The sequence below is a fragment of the Bos javanicus genome, chromosome 29 (genome assembly GCF_032452875.1).
Source record: "Bos javanicus breed banteng chromosome 29, ARS-OSU_banteng_1.0, whole genome shotgun sequence".
Lineage (NCBI taxonomy): Eukaryota > Metazoa > Chordata > Mammalia > Artiodactyla > Bovidae > Bos > Bos javanicus.
In genome coordinates this window covers 18487245-18506018 of record NC_083896.1, presented here as the reverse complement: position 1 = coordinate 18506018, position 18774 = coordinate 18487245, and the positions used below count along the sequence as shown (strand labels likewise).

Here is an 18774-nt window from a genome sequence, read left to right as displayed (position 1 = left end):
TTCTTTCTGCTTAACAGTTTTCAAATTAATAATTTGGTCCCCACTGGTATCTTTCAAATTTTTCTATTAGTATCATGGTGGAATTTGTATCAAGATTTAAGACTTATTCAATGGGGCTTCCCTGGTGGCTCAGTGATAATCAGTCCCTTTGCCTGCCACTGTAGGAGGCACAGGTTCGATCCCTGGTTGGAAGATCCCATATACTGCAGAGCAACTAAGCCTGTGCATCACAACTATTGAGCCCATGCTCTGCAACAAGAGAAGCCACCACAATGAAAAGCCTGTGCTCTCCAACTAGAGAGTAGCCCCCTACTCTCTCCAAGTAAAGAATGCCCATGCAGCAACAAAGACCCAGGACAGGCAAAAATAAATCAAGTTATATGTGTGTGTGTGTGTGTGTGTGTGTGTGTGTGTATATATATATAAAAGATATATTCTTCAATGTGTTTTAATCCACTACAGCTATTATCCTTATGATGCTTGTCCCATCTTAGACAGTGGAAACCTCTTTAAGTTGACTCTTGAGGTTTTTCTGGCGTGATTTTGATGAGTCTTTACTACTTGGAATGACAGGATGTTTCTTGGCTCACGATACCCCAGAACTGGAATAAGCCACTTTTCCAAGAAGCCTTGATTTACTTTAATGGGAAATTGTACTTCAAGACCACAATCTGGGTGCTAAGGATGCTCACCGCTACTGGGTTGGCCATTGTTTCTAGGTCTTTTCAATAGACAGAGCTAGAAAATAATAAAAATAATCCTTGAGTTTCATAACAACATTTCCTTAACTTTCTGTCTTACATCTTATTTCTTTTTCCCACACTGAGAATCTTGGTTTTCAAGAATATCACAAATGATACAATTAGAATATCAATTACATTTCACACGTATTATGCAACTTTTCAGAATAATGCCACCACCACACCAAAGTAATTTAATGGAAAGTCCACAAGTTTTTGTATGTTCTCTTCCTATTTTTTCTCCATTTATTTTGTCTTATAGCTCCACTGTTAAAACACAAAGTTATTAAAGACTATATGTTCTTTGCTCTATCTGTCATTTAGATTTAGTTACATGTAGTGAAGTGAAAGTTGCTCAGTGGTGTCCAACTCTTTGTGACCCCATGGACTATACAATCCATGGAATCCTCTAGGCCAGAATACTGGAGTGAGTAGCCGTTCCCTTCTCCAGGGGATCTTCCCAAGCTACCAAATTAATGCTCACCCAACATTCTTTTTCAAATCTTTATTATGAAATAGTTTTAGACATACAGATATCTTACAAAAATAGTTCAAGGACACCATCACCTTGTTTCCCATAAGTTAACAACTTGTGCCCTCATAGCACAGTTCTCAAAACCAGGAAATTAACATTAGTAAAACACTATTAAACAGATTTGATTAAATTTCGCCAGATCCCCCCATCCCCTGCCAGGTCCATTCTGTTTTGAGGATACATGTCTCATTTTGTTCTTGGATTTCTTTCAGTTCAGTTCAGTCGCTCAGTCATGTCTGACTCTTTGTGATCCCATGAAGTGCAGCACGCCAGGCCTCCCTGTCCATCACCATTTCCCGGAGTTCACTCAGACTCATGTCCATCGAGTCAGTGATGCCATCCAGCCATCTCATCCTCTGTGGTCCCCTTCTTCTCCTGCCCCCAATCCCTCCCAGCATCAGAGTCTTTTCCAATGAGTCAACTCTTCGCATGACGTGGCCAAAGTATTGGAGTTTCAGCTTTAGCATCATTCCCTCCAAAGAAATCCCAGGGCTGATCTCCTTCAGAATGGACTGGTTGGATTTCCTTGCAGTCCAAGGGACTTGAAAGAGTCTTCTCCAACCACAGTTCAAAAATTTCTATTTCTCTCATTCATTCCACACTGCAAGAAAGTGTAGTCCCTGCCATGTAGAAGGAATTGATATTCACCTGCAGAGAAAAGTGATCCCTTCTCCATGTATTTATTTACTCAATCATGAACTTACAGAAATGCAAAGTCATAGATTTAAAATCTATCGCTGCATAAATCTGTGGCTAAAACAGTTCTGCTTTCACCACTCCTTCCAGTCGGCACTGGGTCCTCCTGAGCCCAGATTATTTTCTGAGTATATCCTTAATTTCTGGCATTCCAAAATATTCTAGCTTATCTTGCATTTTTCTTGCCCATCCCCTAAAGCAATTGTCTCTGTGGGGCACTAGTTCCTTTTAGTAGAAAATGATATTTTGAAATGAAAATCTAGAGGCTAAGAGTGCTGTTACTGGGTTATCACTGTTCTCAGATTCCTCTCATGAACAGAGGTAGGCAATATATGTGTATATATATATATATATGTTAAGCCATACAAATGAATATATTTATATTTATTACCATATTACCCACCACTGAGGTTTTGTTAGTCTTTTTGGCTATCTGAAGCTCATTCACTAGAAGATTCTTATAAAAAGACTCATAGAAAATAGATCTTAGATATTGATAGCAGTTTACATGCAGTCTCTATCTAGAAGTCATTTTGGCTAGACATAAAATCCCTGGTTCACATTTTTTCCCTTATATGTTATGGTATTTTCTTTTGGCATAAGGCATTGCTTTCAAATATAGCGATGGCAGTCTGATATTCTTTTCTCTAAAAGTTACCTGGTCTTTCTGTCAAGATGGCCAAAATACTTTCTTCAAAGCCAAAGGGTTTTACTAGAATATGTCTTCATGCTGGTTTTTCTGGGTTGATTTTCCAAGGTCTTTAGTGTCTTTAAAATATGCAGTCTTACATTCTTTTTTTTATTTCAAGAAGTTATGGGAGGGGACATGGGTAAACCTATGGTTGATTCACAGCAGTCTGATATTGATGTCTGGTAGAAACAATGTTTGGTATTTGGTAGAAATCAAAGCAATACTGTAAATCAATTAACTTTCAATTAAAAATAAAGAAATTAAAGAAGTTATGTTAAGCATAGTCTTTAGAATTTCTGTCTGTTTCCTTGCTTTGGTTTCCTTTTTTATGGACCTCTGTAGGATTTTTATTATGTATCTTCAACTCTTTATCTCTTTTTCTCAAATCTTCATCGACTTGCTTTTGTTTTTATTTTTAAAAACACACAACATCCCATCTGCTGGTTTTTTTTTTTTTCAGAATAACAAAAAATATTGTACTAAAACGTAAGATTTACAGAAATTTTCAGATAAGCCATACAAAATGGTCACAAGCTTTTTCTTGAAGGGAAGATTCTACACCTGACAGCAAAGTCACAATTTTATTAGTGAGGGCTGTGATGTCTGTTTAATGTCTGTTTGGTTCAAACAATCAAGCTTGTCCATCTACAGCATCTAAATAAAGTTAGACTTGGCTAGAGAGCATATTCTAAAGAAATGGTTAATAGGATTGAAGTAAGCCAGAAAGAAAAACACCAATACAGTATACTAACACATATATATGGAATTTAGAAAGATGGTAACAATAACCCTGTATATGAGACAGCAAAAGAGACAATGATGTATAGAACAGTCTTATGGACTCTGTGGGAGAGGGAGAGGGTGGGAAGATTTGGGAGAATGGCATTGAAACATGTATACTATCATGTATGAGGTGAGTCGCCAGTCCAGGTTCGATGTGCGATGCTGGACGCTTGGGGCTGGTGCGCTGGGAAGACCCAGGGGGATGGTGTGGGGAGGGGGGAGGGAGGGGGGTGCGGGGTGGGGGGCACGTGTGTACCTGTGGTGGATTCATTTCAATGTTTGGCAGAGCCAATACAATGTTGTGGAGTTTAAAAATAAAATGAAAAAAAAAAAAAAGAAATGGTTAGCTGCTTTTAACCAATGCACTTAGATCACCATAAAAAAGGGGAAAGGAGCCCATAAAATTAAAATAAAACTACCTCCCCCCACCCCTCCACCTCCAAAAAAAACTAAAATAAAATGCAAAAAACACCCACACCCCTGCAGCTAACCTTGACAACTACCTTCATTCACAGTGCTTTATACTTAAACCATGATGGGGAAATGAATAACAGCAGAGAGAAGCCACCGCTTTTAAATGTTTTGCAACAATCCAGACAATACTTTTGGACTCTGCTCATGCTTTACAACAGTGAATAAGGACAAGATATAGATTTGCTAATGTGCATTTAATCACCAAAGATTTGAAGATGCCTGGGTTTTCATTCTGTAGTTTCTAAGACTGTGTCCATTAAATGCAAACAAAAAAGGAAGAAGTCTTGGCAAAACAGAAGTGATACACACTTGACAATCGAATCAATTTAAATTATTATTCATGGCATATAGCCTAGTCCATGCTCTAGCTGTTTCTAGGGCTTGGGCTTCGTTGGTCTTCCACTGCTCTGCTACATCATTTGCTAATGGATCATCTGGAATGGGAGCACTTAACAAAGCCTAGATCAATAGCAGAACTGTGTGAATCTGCAGTGACGGGGACCACTTATCTTTCAAAATATCTAAACATATTCTTCCCAACTTGTCTACATTAGGATGATAAATTTTGGTCATGAAATATACTTTAAGGGCTGCCATTGGGTATTCTGGAAGGAATAGTTCAAGCTTAAAAACTCCTCCCTCAAAGGGGGAATCCTGAGGGCTGGCAATGACCACATGAAAATAACGGGCGTTGCTCTCATCTGGTTTTGCTTTAATGCCGGGAACTGGTTCTGCCAGCAAACGCTGGGTTTCCTTAATAATCCTGTGGGGCAGCCCGGCCATCTTGTCAGATCCTAAGTTCGGCCTCTGGTCTGGTATCCAGCTCTACTCCCCTCACGCATGGGTCATCTGCTGTTTTTTAAGGGCACTAATTCTTGTGTTTGTTGACTCAGATATTATTTACAGATTTTTTTTTTTAAATCGTTAACTCTGCCACCTATTCATTTAGAGTTTTCATATGTTTAGTAAGAACGTCTTTTGGTTAAGTTTTCATTTCTGCAGTGATGTTAATATGCTTCTTATTTTCTTTCATTATTATAATTCTATGGGATTTGGTCCTGATCTTTTTTAGTTACTCATTTTTATGTCAAGTAGATAGTTTTCCTAATTTTATTTTTCATATTTTTTCATATTAAAAATTAAAGTGATTTACTTTATGAGATTATATAACTCTAGACCTCTCCTATACTTTCATTTGAATCTTTTTTCTTTTCTTTTTTTAAACTTGTCTCTACTGTCCCTGTTCTATTTAATTTAGATCCTATTCCCAGCAGACTGCAGGAAGCTCTGTGTGGACTTTAGTTCTGGAAGGGATCTTCGGCTGGAGATCCCTTGAGAAGTCATAACACCCAGAGTACCCAAGTTCTGTTAAGATCTTAGTTTCAGATACTACAGTAATACTATCAATATGTTCCTATTATAGGGGAATCTGTAGACAGTCAAAAACCATGCCATTGACACTTTCCAAAAATTATGAATGACAACTTAAATTTTCATCTGCTGATTCTAGTCATAACAAATTTAATCAGAAAAGAAAATTTTAACAGTTTCTCTAACCATGAAAGGGTTTTCTTTTCTTCTTCCTTTCCTCTTTGCTTTCTAAAGGAGGTGATCATTTCACAACAAATACAAATGTCAAATCATCATGTTGTACGCCTGAAATGAATCTAAAGTTGTACGTCAATTATACTTCAATTTTAAAAAACCTGAAAATTCAAAAGTGGGTTTAGACTACTTTAAAAATTATTAAGTTTTACTGATATAGGTCACAAACTGAATTTTAGGATATAGAAAAGAATTTGCCAAATGAGAAATACAGCTCATGATTAAAACCACCAAAGATATTTGAAATCATATAATCACTAATAAAAGGAGAATAATCAGGATTTTTGCTAAAAGAAATATTGGTATGTACAAACATTATACCCTACATTAAAAGGCAAAATTACTTGGTTTTACACAATGCTTGCAGCTAGGGGATGAATGATTAGTTTCCTCAAAGCAGCAAACAAGGTAAGAACATACTATTTTCAGGTTCTAATCGAAACAGTAAAGGAAAACTAAAAGTAGAGGAAGAAAGGACAATAAAGAGAGCAAATTCTGTACCCTGTCATTAAAAGGCACATTATCAAGAAAAAGTATTAACCAAACGATGTTAGATAAAACTTCAACTGGTTTCTCTGCTTCTAGAAAAGTTAGGATTTGCTTCTGATCTTCTGAAAAGGTTAGGATTTGATCTGCTCAGTTAACCATATTAAAAAAGTCAATCAGCAAATCAAGCTTAATAACTATCATAGTTATTAATAATTATCATAGACTTAAGAATTTGCTAAGGGTGACCCAAAACAAAAAAAGAAAACCAATCCACACCACACAAAATCTATTTAAAAATTGGCTTACTTAAAAAAGGACTTAAATATTTCCCAAACAACACATACTAATAAGAACATGAAAAAGTCTTCAACATCATTGGTCATTTTGAAAATGTAAATCAAAACCCATAAATACCACTTCACATCATTAGAATGTCTATTATTTTAAAAAAAATAACAAGTGATTTGTAGGATGTGAAAAAATTGGAACCCTTATGCAGAACTGATAGGAATGTAAAATGGTGCAGCAGTTGTAGAAAACGATATGGCAAATCCTCAAAAAATTAAAAACAGAACTATCATCTGATCCAAAAATTCTACTCCAGGGATATACCCAAAAGAAGTACAAGCAGATATTTGTACATCGACTTTCATAGCAACATTATTTATAAAAGACAAAGGTAGAAGAAACCTTAGTGTCCAGTGACAGATGAATAGATAAAATGTGGTAGACACACACAAGAGAATATCAGCATTAAAAAAGAAAAATTCTGATACATGCTACAATATGGAGGAATACTGAAGACATTAAGCTCAGTGAAATAAGGCAATTACAAACGGACAAATATTGCATGATTTCTCTGAAGTGAGGTTCCTAGAGTTAGTCAGAAAGTAGAATGATGGATGCCTGTGGCTAAGGGGAGGGGGAAAAGGGTAATTAGTGTTTAATGGGTACAGAGTTTCAGTTGGAGGATATAAGTCTGGAGATGAATGGAGGTGACAGATGCACAATACAAATGAACTTGATGCCACAGAACTGTACACTTAAAAATGGTTAAAATGATAAAATTTTATGTTATGTGTATTTTACCACAATAATTTTTTAAAAGTTCACTAATATTCTCTGTATTCTTAAATTAGTAAAAGATAGCATGTTTTGATGACTGGAACACTTTTATGTAAATTTTTTAAATGTTCAGTATAAAAGACCAAAGTACTCAATAGTTTTTTGCCTCTTTTTCATTAAATGATAGAAAAATCTATTTCCTTTAACAGGAAGAGTTAAAACTCTTCAAACTGAGGGAAATTCAATTGATGTAGGTGGGAAGAAGAGTGGAAACGAGAAGAAATTACAAAACAAAGAAAAACAAAACACACAAAAAAAAACCTTGTTTAGTTGTTTCTTCCTCCTTTTTAGTCTCCTCTTCTTCTAAGCTGGGACTTTCCCGGGAAGAGCTGTCCTGTTGGCTAGAGTTCTTCAATAGTACAGGATCAATTTGTGCTTTCAGGAGTGCAAGTGTCTCAGCCAACTCGTTTCGATTTCTAAAAAAAATGGAAAAACAGAAGGCAGCATAAAAATCTTTCTCCTGTTCTAAGCGTTGTGGTTGCCAAGAAGAGTGGGGAAAAACGGGAGTTTGGGATTAGCAGATGCAGACTAATTTATAAAGGATGGATAAACAACAAACTCCTACTACGTAGCCCAGGACCTATATTTAATATCCTATGATAAAGCATAATAGAACAGAATATGAATATAAGAATATTCATATGGATAACTGAGTTACCTTGCTGTACAGAAGAAATTAACACAACACTGTAAATCAACTATACTTCAATAATTTTTTTAAAAATCTTTCTTCAGTTCTAAAATGATTTCAGAATAACACCTATTAGAAATTAACATTTAAAAAAGAAAAACATATTAAGAGCATCCAAAACACTAGTACAGCTAACCCTAATTAACCTTACATTTTAAAATTAAGTATTAGGAATGAATGCATATTAAAATAAACTGTTCACCAAAGAGGAATCTTAGACTATGTTTTTATTAGAATGGCAATTCAAATCTTTTTGGTTAAAAAGAACAGTATGAACAAAATTAAACAAAAACCAAAGTTTGATCATTTTTTTAAATATGATGCAATCTCTCAGGAGTACAAAATCAAAGTAAATTCAATTTGAATAAAAATATGAGAAAATCCCAAATAAATAAGATACCAATCTACAAATTATCTATTTTTACTACCAAATCCAGAGGTATATACAATATGGTCAATTTTAATGCTACATACAATTAACGATAAAACAATAATTTAATCATAAATAATTATTTATAATAATAATTTTTTTCTTGCTCAGAAAAACAGTGTGTAACAGCAGAAATAAAAAGGAAACCTTGGACTAAGAGTTGGGAAATATAGTTCTAGATCTGCCACTAAGTTAATTAATCAGCACCATGATCTCCCCATCTGTGTCATCAAAGGACTGTGCATGCACCTCAATTCTATGTAGTTAGTATCAAGATGAAATTATTTGTTCTATCTGTCATGCCACATATGTCCTCTATCCTCTGTTTTCACCTCCATTTCCAATTCCGCCGCCTTTCTAGCTAAACACTACTGCTTCAAAGTGGGGACTGTCTGATGAAGTAGGCTCTAAAAAATACTTAATGAATAAACAGAATCCCTGTTCCTAAACCAAATGGCTATGTACCCCTAGACAGGTCATATATCTTCATCAGACCTGAGTTTCCTTATCCATATAAGACTGGATTCTCTTAAGTATTATTAAATTCGTTTCCAAAGAAAGTTAAAAATTGCCAGTGACAGACATCTTTCAGAAATTAAAAGGGCAATCATTTTGCCATTGTCTATGAGAAAGAACACACAGGGTTACACACATTATATATTGTGCATGGGAATGACTATGTTTATACACAGTATAACTATCACATTAGCATACACAATAAAATGAACAGTTTTAATTATCTAATAGTAGTAGGTCACATCAGATGCTGTTTCAAGATTGTGTGAAACTATACTCACTTTACAAAAAACAAAAATAGTTTCTATTTTTGAACTTCATTAGCCCAACCTGCTTCTAACCTAAGCCTCTATCCACTTAATGTTATTACCATCATATTTCAATGAGAATTTCAAATGTATAAGTGCCCCAATCCATTTGTTATTTTCTGAGGTCATGCTGGAAACTGAAAAATATATTTAAGTATTTCACTACACCTTCTTTTAAAAGCTTTGAACATTAGAAGCATGCCAATACTTGCTAGAAAATCCATGTCAATTACTTCTAGTACTCTAAGCAACAAAAAAATATGCCAAAAAGTTGATTAAAGAACTCTCCTAAAGGCTTTTAACCTGTCTATTACATTAAAATGCAAACCTAATAAAGCCATTATCTTATAAAAACAGAAAACTACCCATCTGGATTTCTCCTGTTTCAATCTTATAATTAGATTTAGTATGTTAAATAATTTTTAAAAGCCCTAAATTGGAATGGAGGAAATTTTAATATATATAGATTAAAATTATATCCAATTTCTTACCACTTTTTACAGAACGTTTTATTTTTAACGTAATTTTAAAATGTTACCTTCCATTTATAGTTATTACACAATACTGGTTTTACTCTCCATGTTTTACAACACATTTTGAGCCTGTCTTACACCCAATAGTTTGTACCTCCCCCTACCACTGGTAACCACTAGTCTGCTCTCCACATCTGCTAGTCTGCCTCTTTTTTGCTTTATTCACTAGTCTGTTGTATTTTTTAGATTCCACATATAAGTGGTAACATTAAGTATTTGTCCTTTCTCTGACTTCACTTTGCATAATGCCCGTCACGTCCACCCATGTTGCTGCAAATGGAAAAGTTCCCTTCTTTTTATGGCTGAGTAGTATTCCATTGTGTATACCCCAACGGATATTTATGTATATTTATTTTGTGTGCTGCAACTTTTCTAAATTCACTGTTGTACTCTCTGGTAGCATTTTTAGGATTTTTCTATGAATACCATCACATAATTTGCAAACAGTGGCAGTTTAATTTGTTCGCTGTCAATCTGGATTCTTTTTCCTCTCTGATTGCTGGGTAAGGATTTCCAAAACTGAGTTGAATAAAAGTGGCGAGAGTGGTCATTGTTGTCTTGTTCTTGATCTTAGAGGAAATGCTTTCAGCTTTTCTCCAGTAAGTACGATGCTAGCTGTGAGTTTGTCACGTATGGCCTTTATGATGTTAAGATGTTCCTTCTATGTCCACTTGCTAGAGTTTTTATCATAAATGGACATTGAATTTTATCAAAAGCATTCTGCATCTATTAAGATGATCATGTGGCTTTTATTCTTTAATTTGTTACTGTGGTTCATGTATCATGTTGGTTGACTGATTTACATATACTGAAGAATACTTGCATCCCTGGGATAAATCCCAGTTGATCATGGGGTAGGATCCTCATAATGTTTATTTGCTTGTTTGTTTTGACTGTGCCATGAAGCATATCAGACCTTAATTCCTTGACCAGAGATTGAACCCATGCTCCCTGCAGTAGAGGTGTGGAGTCTTAACCACTGGTGGTTAAGACTTTTAATTTGTTGCACTCAGTTTGCTAGTATTTTGTTGAGGATTTCTCAATGTTCATCATTGATACTGGCCTGTGATACTGGCCTTTTTTTATGATATCTGTGTCTGGTTTTTGTATCAGGATGATATTGGCCTCTCAGAATGAGTTTGGAAATGTTCCTTCCCTGCAATTTTTTTTGCAATAGTTTCGGAAGCATAGATGTTAACATCGCTCTGTTTGGTGGAATGCATAACTGGCTCACTTTGCTGTATAGAAGAAACTAACACAACATTATAAAACTATACTCCATTAAAAATTGATTATAACAGAACAAACAAACAAAAAATGGTTTGGTAAAATTTACATGTGAAGCCATCCAGTGGTCCTCTACAGGACCTTATAAAGGAGTCTGTGGATTCTAACCATTCAGTTGTTTTGCCCTCTCCCTCTCCATTGCTTTATTTTCTTTAAAACATTTCTTCACTCAGACATATTAAATCATGCTCTCTTATGATCTCAGGTGTTTACACTTCTGTTCTCTTCAGTCCAAAGTGTGTTGGAAGCTCAAGTTTGGGCAGACTGACTGATTTTGACAGATTCTAAACTATCTGTACCTACAGTTAACCTAGACTTGAGTGAAATGAAACATTCACTCTAATTATTATAATACGGAATATGAGTTTTCTTAAGGGATGTTCAGAATTAGAATTGGCAGGGATAAACAAAAGCAACTGTTCAGAAGCAACTGATCTGGTAGCAAAATTCAATTAAAAAAAAAAAAAAAAACAGACAAAAAAACAAAACCAAGCACAGGCATCATCTTCTGGCAAACATGGGTTAGATATCTTGATCCTCCATAGCACACTGGAGTAATCTCCATCACAGATCACATTTACGACACTACATTATCATTTCCTATTTCCCTGTATCTTTCTCCAACAATATGGAAAGCTTAGGAACGGCATTAAGTCTTCCCTTTCAGAGGCCAAGACAGTGACAAAGCAAGTTTTTAGCAGATGTCTGTAATACATGATTCCACTATTCACCAATAATATTCCACTTTTCTCATATAATTTCGTATCACTTAGCAGATAAAAAGGGAAAAAACTGAGTACAACAGTATCTAAGGGGGTCAAGAAACCGAAAGAAGGTATTAATGAGTAATATTAACAGGAGTATATTAATAACAGAAGTTAACATTAGTGAGTGATTACTATGTTCCAGGCACTACTCCAAAATCATGACATGAATTAGTTCATGTAATTCTAATATAATCTGATTAAATAAGTACTATTATTACCCCCATTTTTTAGACTAAGAAAGTGAGAACATGCAGAAAGATACAATGATCTGCCTATGATCAGAGTTAATTAATATATATTAAAGGCAGAACTGAATTATATAAAGTCTGACTTCAGAGACCATATTTTCAAACTCTGTGCTATATTAGTCACAGAAATTCCTTGACAGATTTCCTAATTATGTGTACATGAAAACTGTACACTATTTAGCAAACAGCATTTTGAAAATGATTATGAAATAATTATTAGTATTGAAAATATTTTTGAGGTATAATTTATATCCTTTGAAATGAACAGATCTTAGGTGTTCAGCAAATCGGTTCTGACAAATGCATACACCTGTGTAATCCATAGCTCGATCGAGAAAAGGAATATTACTATCACCCCCAAACCCCTCCTGCCCTGTCCTACTCAATTCCTCTGCTCCAGCAAAAGCAAAATGGAATCAGTTTCAAACACTGTAAGCATACATCAGTTAATTCCAGAACTTAATAAAATGGTATGTACTTTTTGATTTCTCACACATGATAATTCCTTAGGAACAAAGCCACAAAATTGCATGCATTATAGGTCATTTCTTTTTATTGCTAAGGAATAATCCAAATATGAGGACTATTATGAACAAAGATGCTATGAACATTATTATACAAGTCTTTCAAAACATCATATAGTTGAAATCATACAGTTAATTTCAGATTGCCTTCTCTTATTCAGTTCAGTTCAGCTGCTCAGTCATGTCCGACTCTTTGTGACCCCATGAATCACAGCAAGCCAGGCCTCCCTGTCCATCACCAACTCCCAGAGTTCACTCAAACTCACGTCCATTGAGTCGGTGATGCCACCCAGCCATCTCATCCTCTGTCATCCCCTTTTCCTCCTGCCCCCAATCCCTCCCAGCATCAGAGTCTTTTCCAATGAGCCAACTCTTCGCATGACATGGCCAAAGTCCTGGAGTTTCAGCTTTAGCATCATTCCTTCCAAAGAACACCCAGGGCTGATCTCCTTTAGAATGGACAGGTTGGTCTCCTTGCAGTCCAAGGGACTCTCAAGAGTCTTCTCCAACACCACAGTTCAAAAGCATCAATTCTTCTCTTATTAACACGATTTAAATTTCCTCTATCTTTTCATGGCTTGATAGCACATTTATTTTTTAAATGACAATATTCCATTTCTGGATACACTGTAGCTTATCCATTTACCTGATGAAGAACATCTTGGCTATTCTCAGGCTTTGGCAAGTTTGAGTAAGCTGCTACAAACATTCATGTGCAGGTTTTTGTAAGGACATAAGCTTTCAACTTCTTTGGGCAAATGCCAAAGAGCATGACTGCTGGTTCATATGATAATGTTTAATTTTGCAAAGCCACCAAACAATCTTTCTGACTGTGTCATTTTGCATTCCCATCAGCAACGAATCTAAGTTCCTATTGGTCTATATTCTCACCACCATTTGGTGTTAACAGTGTTCTCGATTTTGTTGTTGTTTAGCCCTTAAGTCATGCCCGACTCTTGCGACCTTATGGACCAGAGCCCGCCAGGCTCCTCGGTCCATGGGATTTTCCAGGCAAGCATACTGAAGTGGGCTGCCATTTCCTTCTCCAGGGGATTTTTCTGACCCAGGGAGGGAACCCACGTCTCCTTCATTGCAGGCAAATGGGAAACCTGTTCTCGATTTTAGCCACTGTAGGAGGTGTCTAGCAATACCTCACTGTTGTCTTAATTTCCATCTCCCTGATGACACTGGGCATGGTGCACCTTTTCCTGTGCTGATTTGCCATCTGTTTGATAAGGTCATTGGTCCACTCTAAATCAGGTTGTTTGTTTTCTTATTGTTGGACTTTAAAAGTTATTTGTATAGTAATTTAAATAGCAGTGCTCTATCAGATACGTCTTTTGTAAATAATTTTCTCCCATTCTGTGACTTATATTTGCATTATGTTGACATCGTCTTTCACAGAGCAGAAATTTTTAATTTTAATGAAGTCCAGCACTAAAAAGCCTCTTAATGAAAGTGAAAGTGGAGAGTGAAAAAGTTGGCTTAAAACTCAACATTCAGAAAACAAAGATCACGGCATCTGGTCCCATCACTTCATGGCAAATAGATGGGGAAACAGTGGAAACATTGGCTGACTTTATTTTTCTGGGTTCCAAAATCACTGCAGATGGTGACTGCAGCCCTGAAATTAAAAGACACTTACTCTTTGGAAGAAAAGTTATGACCAACCTAGACAGCATATTGAAAAGCAGAAACATTACTTTGCCAACAAAGGTTCGTCTAGTCAAGGCTATGGTTTTTCCAGTGGTCATGTATGGATGCGACAGTTGGACTATGAAGAAAGCTGAGTGCCGAAGAATTGATGCTTTTGAACTGTGGTGTTGGAGAAGCCTCTTGAGAGTCCCTTGGACTGCAAGGAGATCCAACCTGTCCATTCTACAGGAGATCAGCCCTGGGTGTTCTTTGGAAGGAACGATGCTAAAGCTGAAACTCCAGTACTTTGGCCACCTCATGCGAAGAGTTGACTCATTGGAAAAGACTCTGATGCTGGGAGGGATTGGAGGCAGGAGGAGAAGGGGACGACAGAGGATGAGATGGCTGGATGGCATCACCGGCTCGATGACGTTGAGTCTGAGTGAACTCCGGGAGTTGGTGATGGACAGGGAGGCCTGGTGTGTTGCAATTCATGGGGTGGCAAAGAGTAGGACACGACTGAGCGACTGAACTAACTAAGCATCATCAATTCTTTCTTTGATGGATTACACCTTTGGTACTCTAACAAACCTGAAGTCATCTAGATTTTCTTCTATGCTTTCTTCTTGGGAGTTTTATAGTTTTGTATTTTATATGTAGGTCTGTGAATCACTGTGAGTTAATTTTTGTAAAGGTTGTAAACGTGTGTGTCTAGATTCAGCTTTTTGAATGCGGACGTCCAGTTGTTCCAAGACAATTCGTAAAGACTATCTTTTCTCCACTGTATTCCTTTTGCTCCTTGGTCAAACGTAAGTTGACTATATTTGTGTGCATCTAATCCAGTGGTCCCTATTCTGTCTCAGTGATCTACCTGTCTATTCTCTTGCCAATACTAGATTCTTCGTTATGGTAGATTTACAGAAAGGCACAGACTCAGGTAAGGTCAGTACTTCAACTTTGTTCTTTCATAAGACTGTGTGTCATAGGTCTTTTGCCTATAAATTTGAGAGTCAATTTATTGATATCCACAAAATAACTTGCTGGAATTTTGATTGGGACTGCAGTGACTCAACAGAGTCAGATCAGACTCTACTGATATCATGACAATATTAAGTGTTCTTATATACTTGAACATGGAATAATGGAATATCTCTCCATTTATTCTTTTTTAATTTCTTTCATTAGCTTTTCTTTCCTCATATAGATTCGTGCATACTCTTGTTAAATTTACACCTAGGTATTTCAGCTTTAGGGGCACTGATGTAAATGGTACTGTGCTTTTAATTTCAGATAACATACATTCGCTGATGGTATATATCAAAGTGATTGACCTTTGTGTATTAATTTTTTTGTCCTGCAACACTGCTACAATAATAAACTAGTTCCAGGAGATTTTTTGGTTGATTCTTTCAGATTTTTTACAAAGAAGATGATGTCATTTGCAAACAACAAGTTTTATTTCTCTGTTCGCAATGCGTATGTCTTTTATTTCCTTTTTTTACTGCACTAGTTAGAACTTCCAATATGATGTTAAAAAGGAATAGAGTAGATACCCTTGCTTTGTTCCTAATCATAGTAGGAAAAACCTCAAGTTTCTCTTCATTAAATAGATGCTACATGTAGGTTTCTGGTAGCTTTTAAAACAAATAATTTAAAACACTCAACTAACAAATCTTTTAGATGATCCTTCACTTTTGTTGTAAGTCAAGTATTGGAAACCTTCCAATTTTGCATAGGATTTATTTTCTGCCTCCATAGGAAATCAGTATTTTTTTAGCAGTCACACAGGGTATTAGTTCCTGAACAGGGATTGAACCTGGGCCCACAGCAGTGTAAGTGCAGAGTCCTAACCACTGGATTTCCAGGAAATTTCCAATACATTTTTTTAATCAAGGACGTTTCTGTCTCTTCCTACATTACTAAAGACTTCTAATCATCAAACAGTGTTGACATCTATCAAATGGCTTTTCTGTTATATATTGACATGATCATGTGATATTTTCTTCTTTAGCCTGCTGATGATTTTCAAATATTGAACCAGTCTTCTATACCTGAGATAAATCTTACTTCGTCATATTATACATATATATATTTTTATGCATTGTTGGATTTGATTTGCTAATATTTTTTGAAAAGTTCTGTATTTATGTTCCTTAGAGATGCTGGTCTATCATTTTTTTCTTGTAATATCTTTGCCTGGTTTTGGTAAGGCTAGCCTCATTCAATGAATTCAGAATTATCCTCCCTTCTTCTATCTTCTGAAAAAGACTGAAACCTACAAGTTTAGAAAATGTTTTTTGATAGCATCTATCAGTCTTCCAACAATTATTTCTCTGCAATATAAAACATACAAATGTTCTCACCTCCATAAACTCCATTCTACTACCCCATAATTTTTATCCAATGATGCAGGTTGAGCCCTTGAAAGAAATACTCTTACACAAATCATCTCTTTAAATGTTTACAGATAGTTATATCTCCCTACACTTATGCTAGATCAAGTATTTTCAGTTTATTAAATCATTTTCTTTGCGGTTCCTTTCATAAAGAACTCATTCTACTATATTGATATTCTTGTCAAGAGTTTGACATCCAATTCTAAATACTATACTCCAGGAAGAATCTTCTCAGTGACAAATGGAATGATGCCCTACATTGTTTTGGATATATAATGTATTTTAGTGACCACTAAGATCTCAATTTTGAGGAAAGAAAAGAACAATAGGGCTTCCCTAGTGGCTCAGTGGTAAAGAATCCACCTGCCAATGTAGGAGATGCGGGTTTGATCTCTGGGTCAGGAAGATTCCTTGGAAAAGGAAATGGCAACCCACTCTAATATTCTTGCCTGAGAAATTCCATGGACAGTGGAGCCCGGTGGACTACAGTCCAAGGGGTCGGAAAAGAGTGTCAGACTTAGTGAATAAACAACAAAGAATAGTAACACAATGCTTTTCACATTCAACGTTCACAAAAATGAGAGACCTGTATGGATGAAAAAGCTCAGTACATCTGTCCAAAATAGTACTAGTATGTTAAGTTAAAGTTAACTGAAATGCCATGTCACAGAACATATCAAGAATTTATCAAAACTATGATACGTCCCTAGAAAACACACATTAAATACAACTAAGAATTACTGCTTACAATATAAGGAATTCCACAGGTGCATGAAGATCATGAGAGATCCCAGAGCTGTACTATTCACCACTACCTCCCCAACTGCTCAGCACAGTGCCTACTACACAAGCAGGCATGCAATTCAAATCTATGACTTGAAGGAAATAAAGGAACAGTAGTGTGACAATCAGTTTAGAATCTGCCTTTAATTACCTGAAATGAGACTAATACACCCAAAATAGTATTAATGATCCCAAATATTACTACATATTTGGAAAAAGCTGGCTGGCAAATTTGCTCTTTTCTCTTCCTACAGATAAACATTTCTCTTATGAAGTAACTAAGTTTCAATCCTTGGGGTTAGAAGTTGTAAGCAAATGCAGTAATTTAAAAGGTTAGGAGAAGAAACAAATTTTTATGGAGCATGTACTACAGCCCTAGTATGACTTCTCTTATAGTCCTCAGAACAGCTTTACTGGGGAAGTATTATCAACTTCATTTTAGCAAAGAGTATGGACAGGGAGGCCTGGCGTGCTGCGATTCATGGGGTTGCAGAGTCAGACATGACTGAGCGACTGAACTGAACTGATAAGAGTAATTAAGCAATCTTCCTACAGATGATAAGCAGAGGACACTAGATTCACTTATTAGCTATAAAACCTATGGTCTTTCTCTTACATGGTGCATTGGGGTATTATCTACTTAAAACATTATATACTAGCAGTTGTTTAAAAGCACATATGACTGATTAATAATAATCATAATAATTTTTCTCTGTCCTAAGTTTTTCTTCCACAAAGCAGTTGTTTCAAACAACTATACAAGTTTAATAAAGAAAACAGTAGAATGGTGGTAAAACATCATGAACAGAACCTTATTTAATGTATGTATTCACAGGGAGAGATGGTGAGTACATCTTATTTAAGGACCACATTATTTGAATTTAGTAATTTAACTATATGGAAAACCATATTATATGGTGTATATTATATTTTATATATGATGCTATTATATCATATATGATATAATATATATTATGTATGATGATATAATATCATATATAATATATAATAATATATTTCATCATAATATGATGAAAAAATGGTTAAAAAACAATCCCCCAAGAGCTCATTCAAAGTTTATTCTTAGGGAATAAAAGTTCAGCTTCCATGACCCAAACAAATATCATGAATTACTAGAATTTTCTCTTTAAAATATTAATAAATGACCACTAATAAAAATCTGCTAAAATCTAAGCATAAACAAAGATGAGTTAAAGTTAAAAGAGTCTTCATAAGCCACTGGAAATATATCCATTAGTTCTCCCTACTCTAGTTATAAATCCTATAATATTTTCAAAATTAATATAAATTGTGGAAATTAATACAATAAATTCTAAATAATTTGCAAAAACAGAAAATTAGAGACATAAAGATTCTGAATAACAATCCGAGAGTCACTAATCAATTTTTTTTAAAGTTTTATTTCAAAGCTTTATATTAAATTAAATGTTTCCATTCAAATATATTTATCAACACAAACATAAGAAATCAAGATTTTTCAAGAAGGATTAGGACAGA

The 18774-nt window shown here is 35.4% G+C and overlaps 1 protein-coding gene and 1 pseudogene across 2 annotated transcripts in view; both read right to left on the bottom strand.

The window, feature by feature from the left end:
• The window catches only part of RSF1 (remodeling and spacing factor 1), a 150265-nt gene that overhangs the window by 47253 nt on the left and 84238 nt on the right, over positions 1-18774 (bottom strand). For both annotated transcript variants that reach the window (XM_061406153.1, XM_061406155.1), the window contains exon 5: positions 7400-7554. In XM_061406153.1, the coding sequence (XP_061262137.1) occupies positions 7400-7554 (155 nt within the window). The remainder of the gene's footprint in view (positions 1-7399; positions 7555-18774) is intronic.
• On the bottom strand, positions 1231-7393 carry LOC133241090 (ubiquitin-conjugating enzyme E2 N-like; annotated as a pseudogene).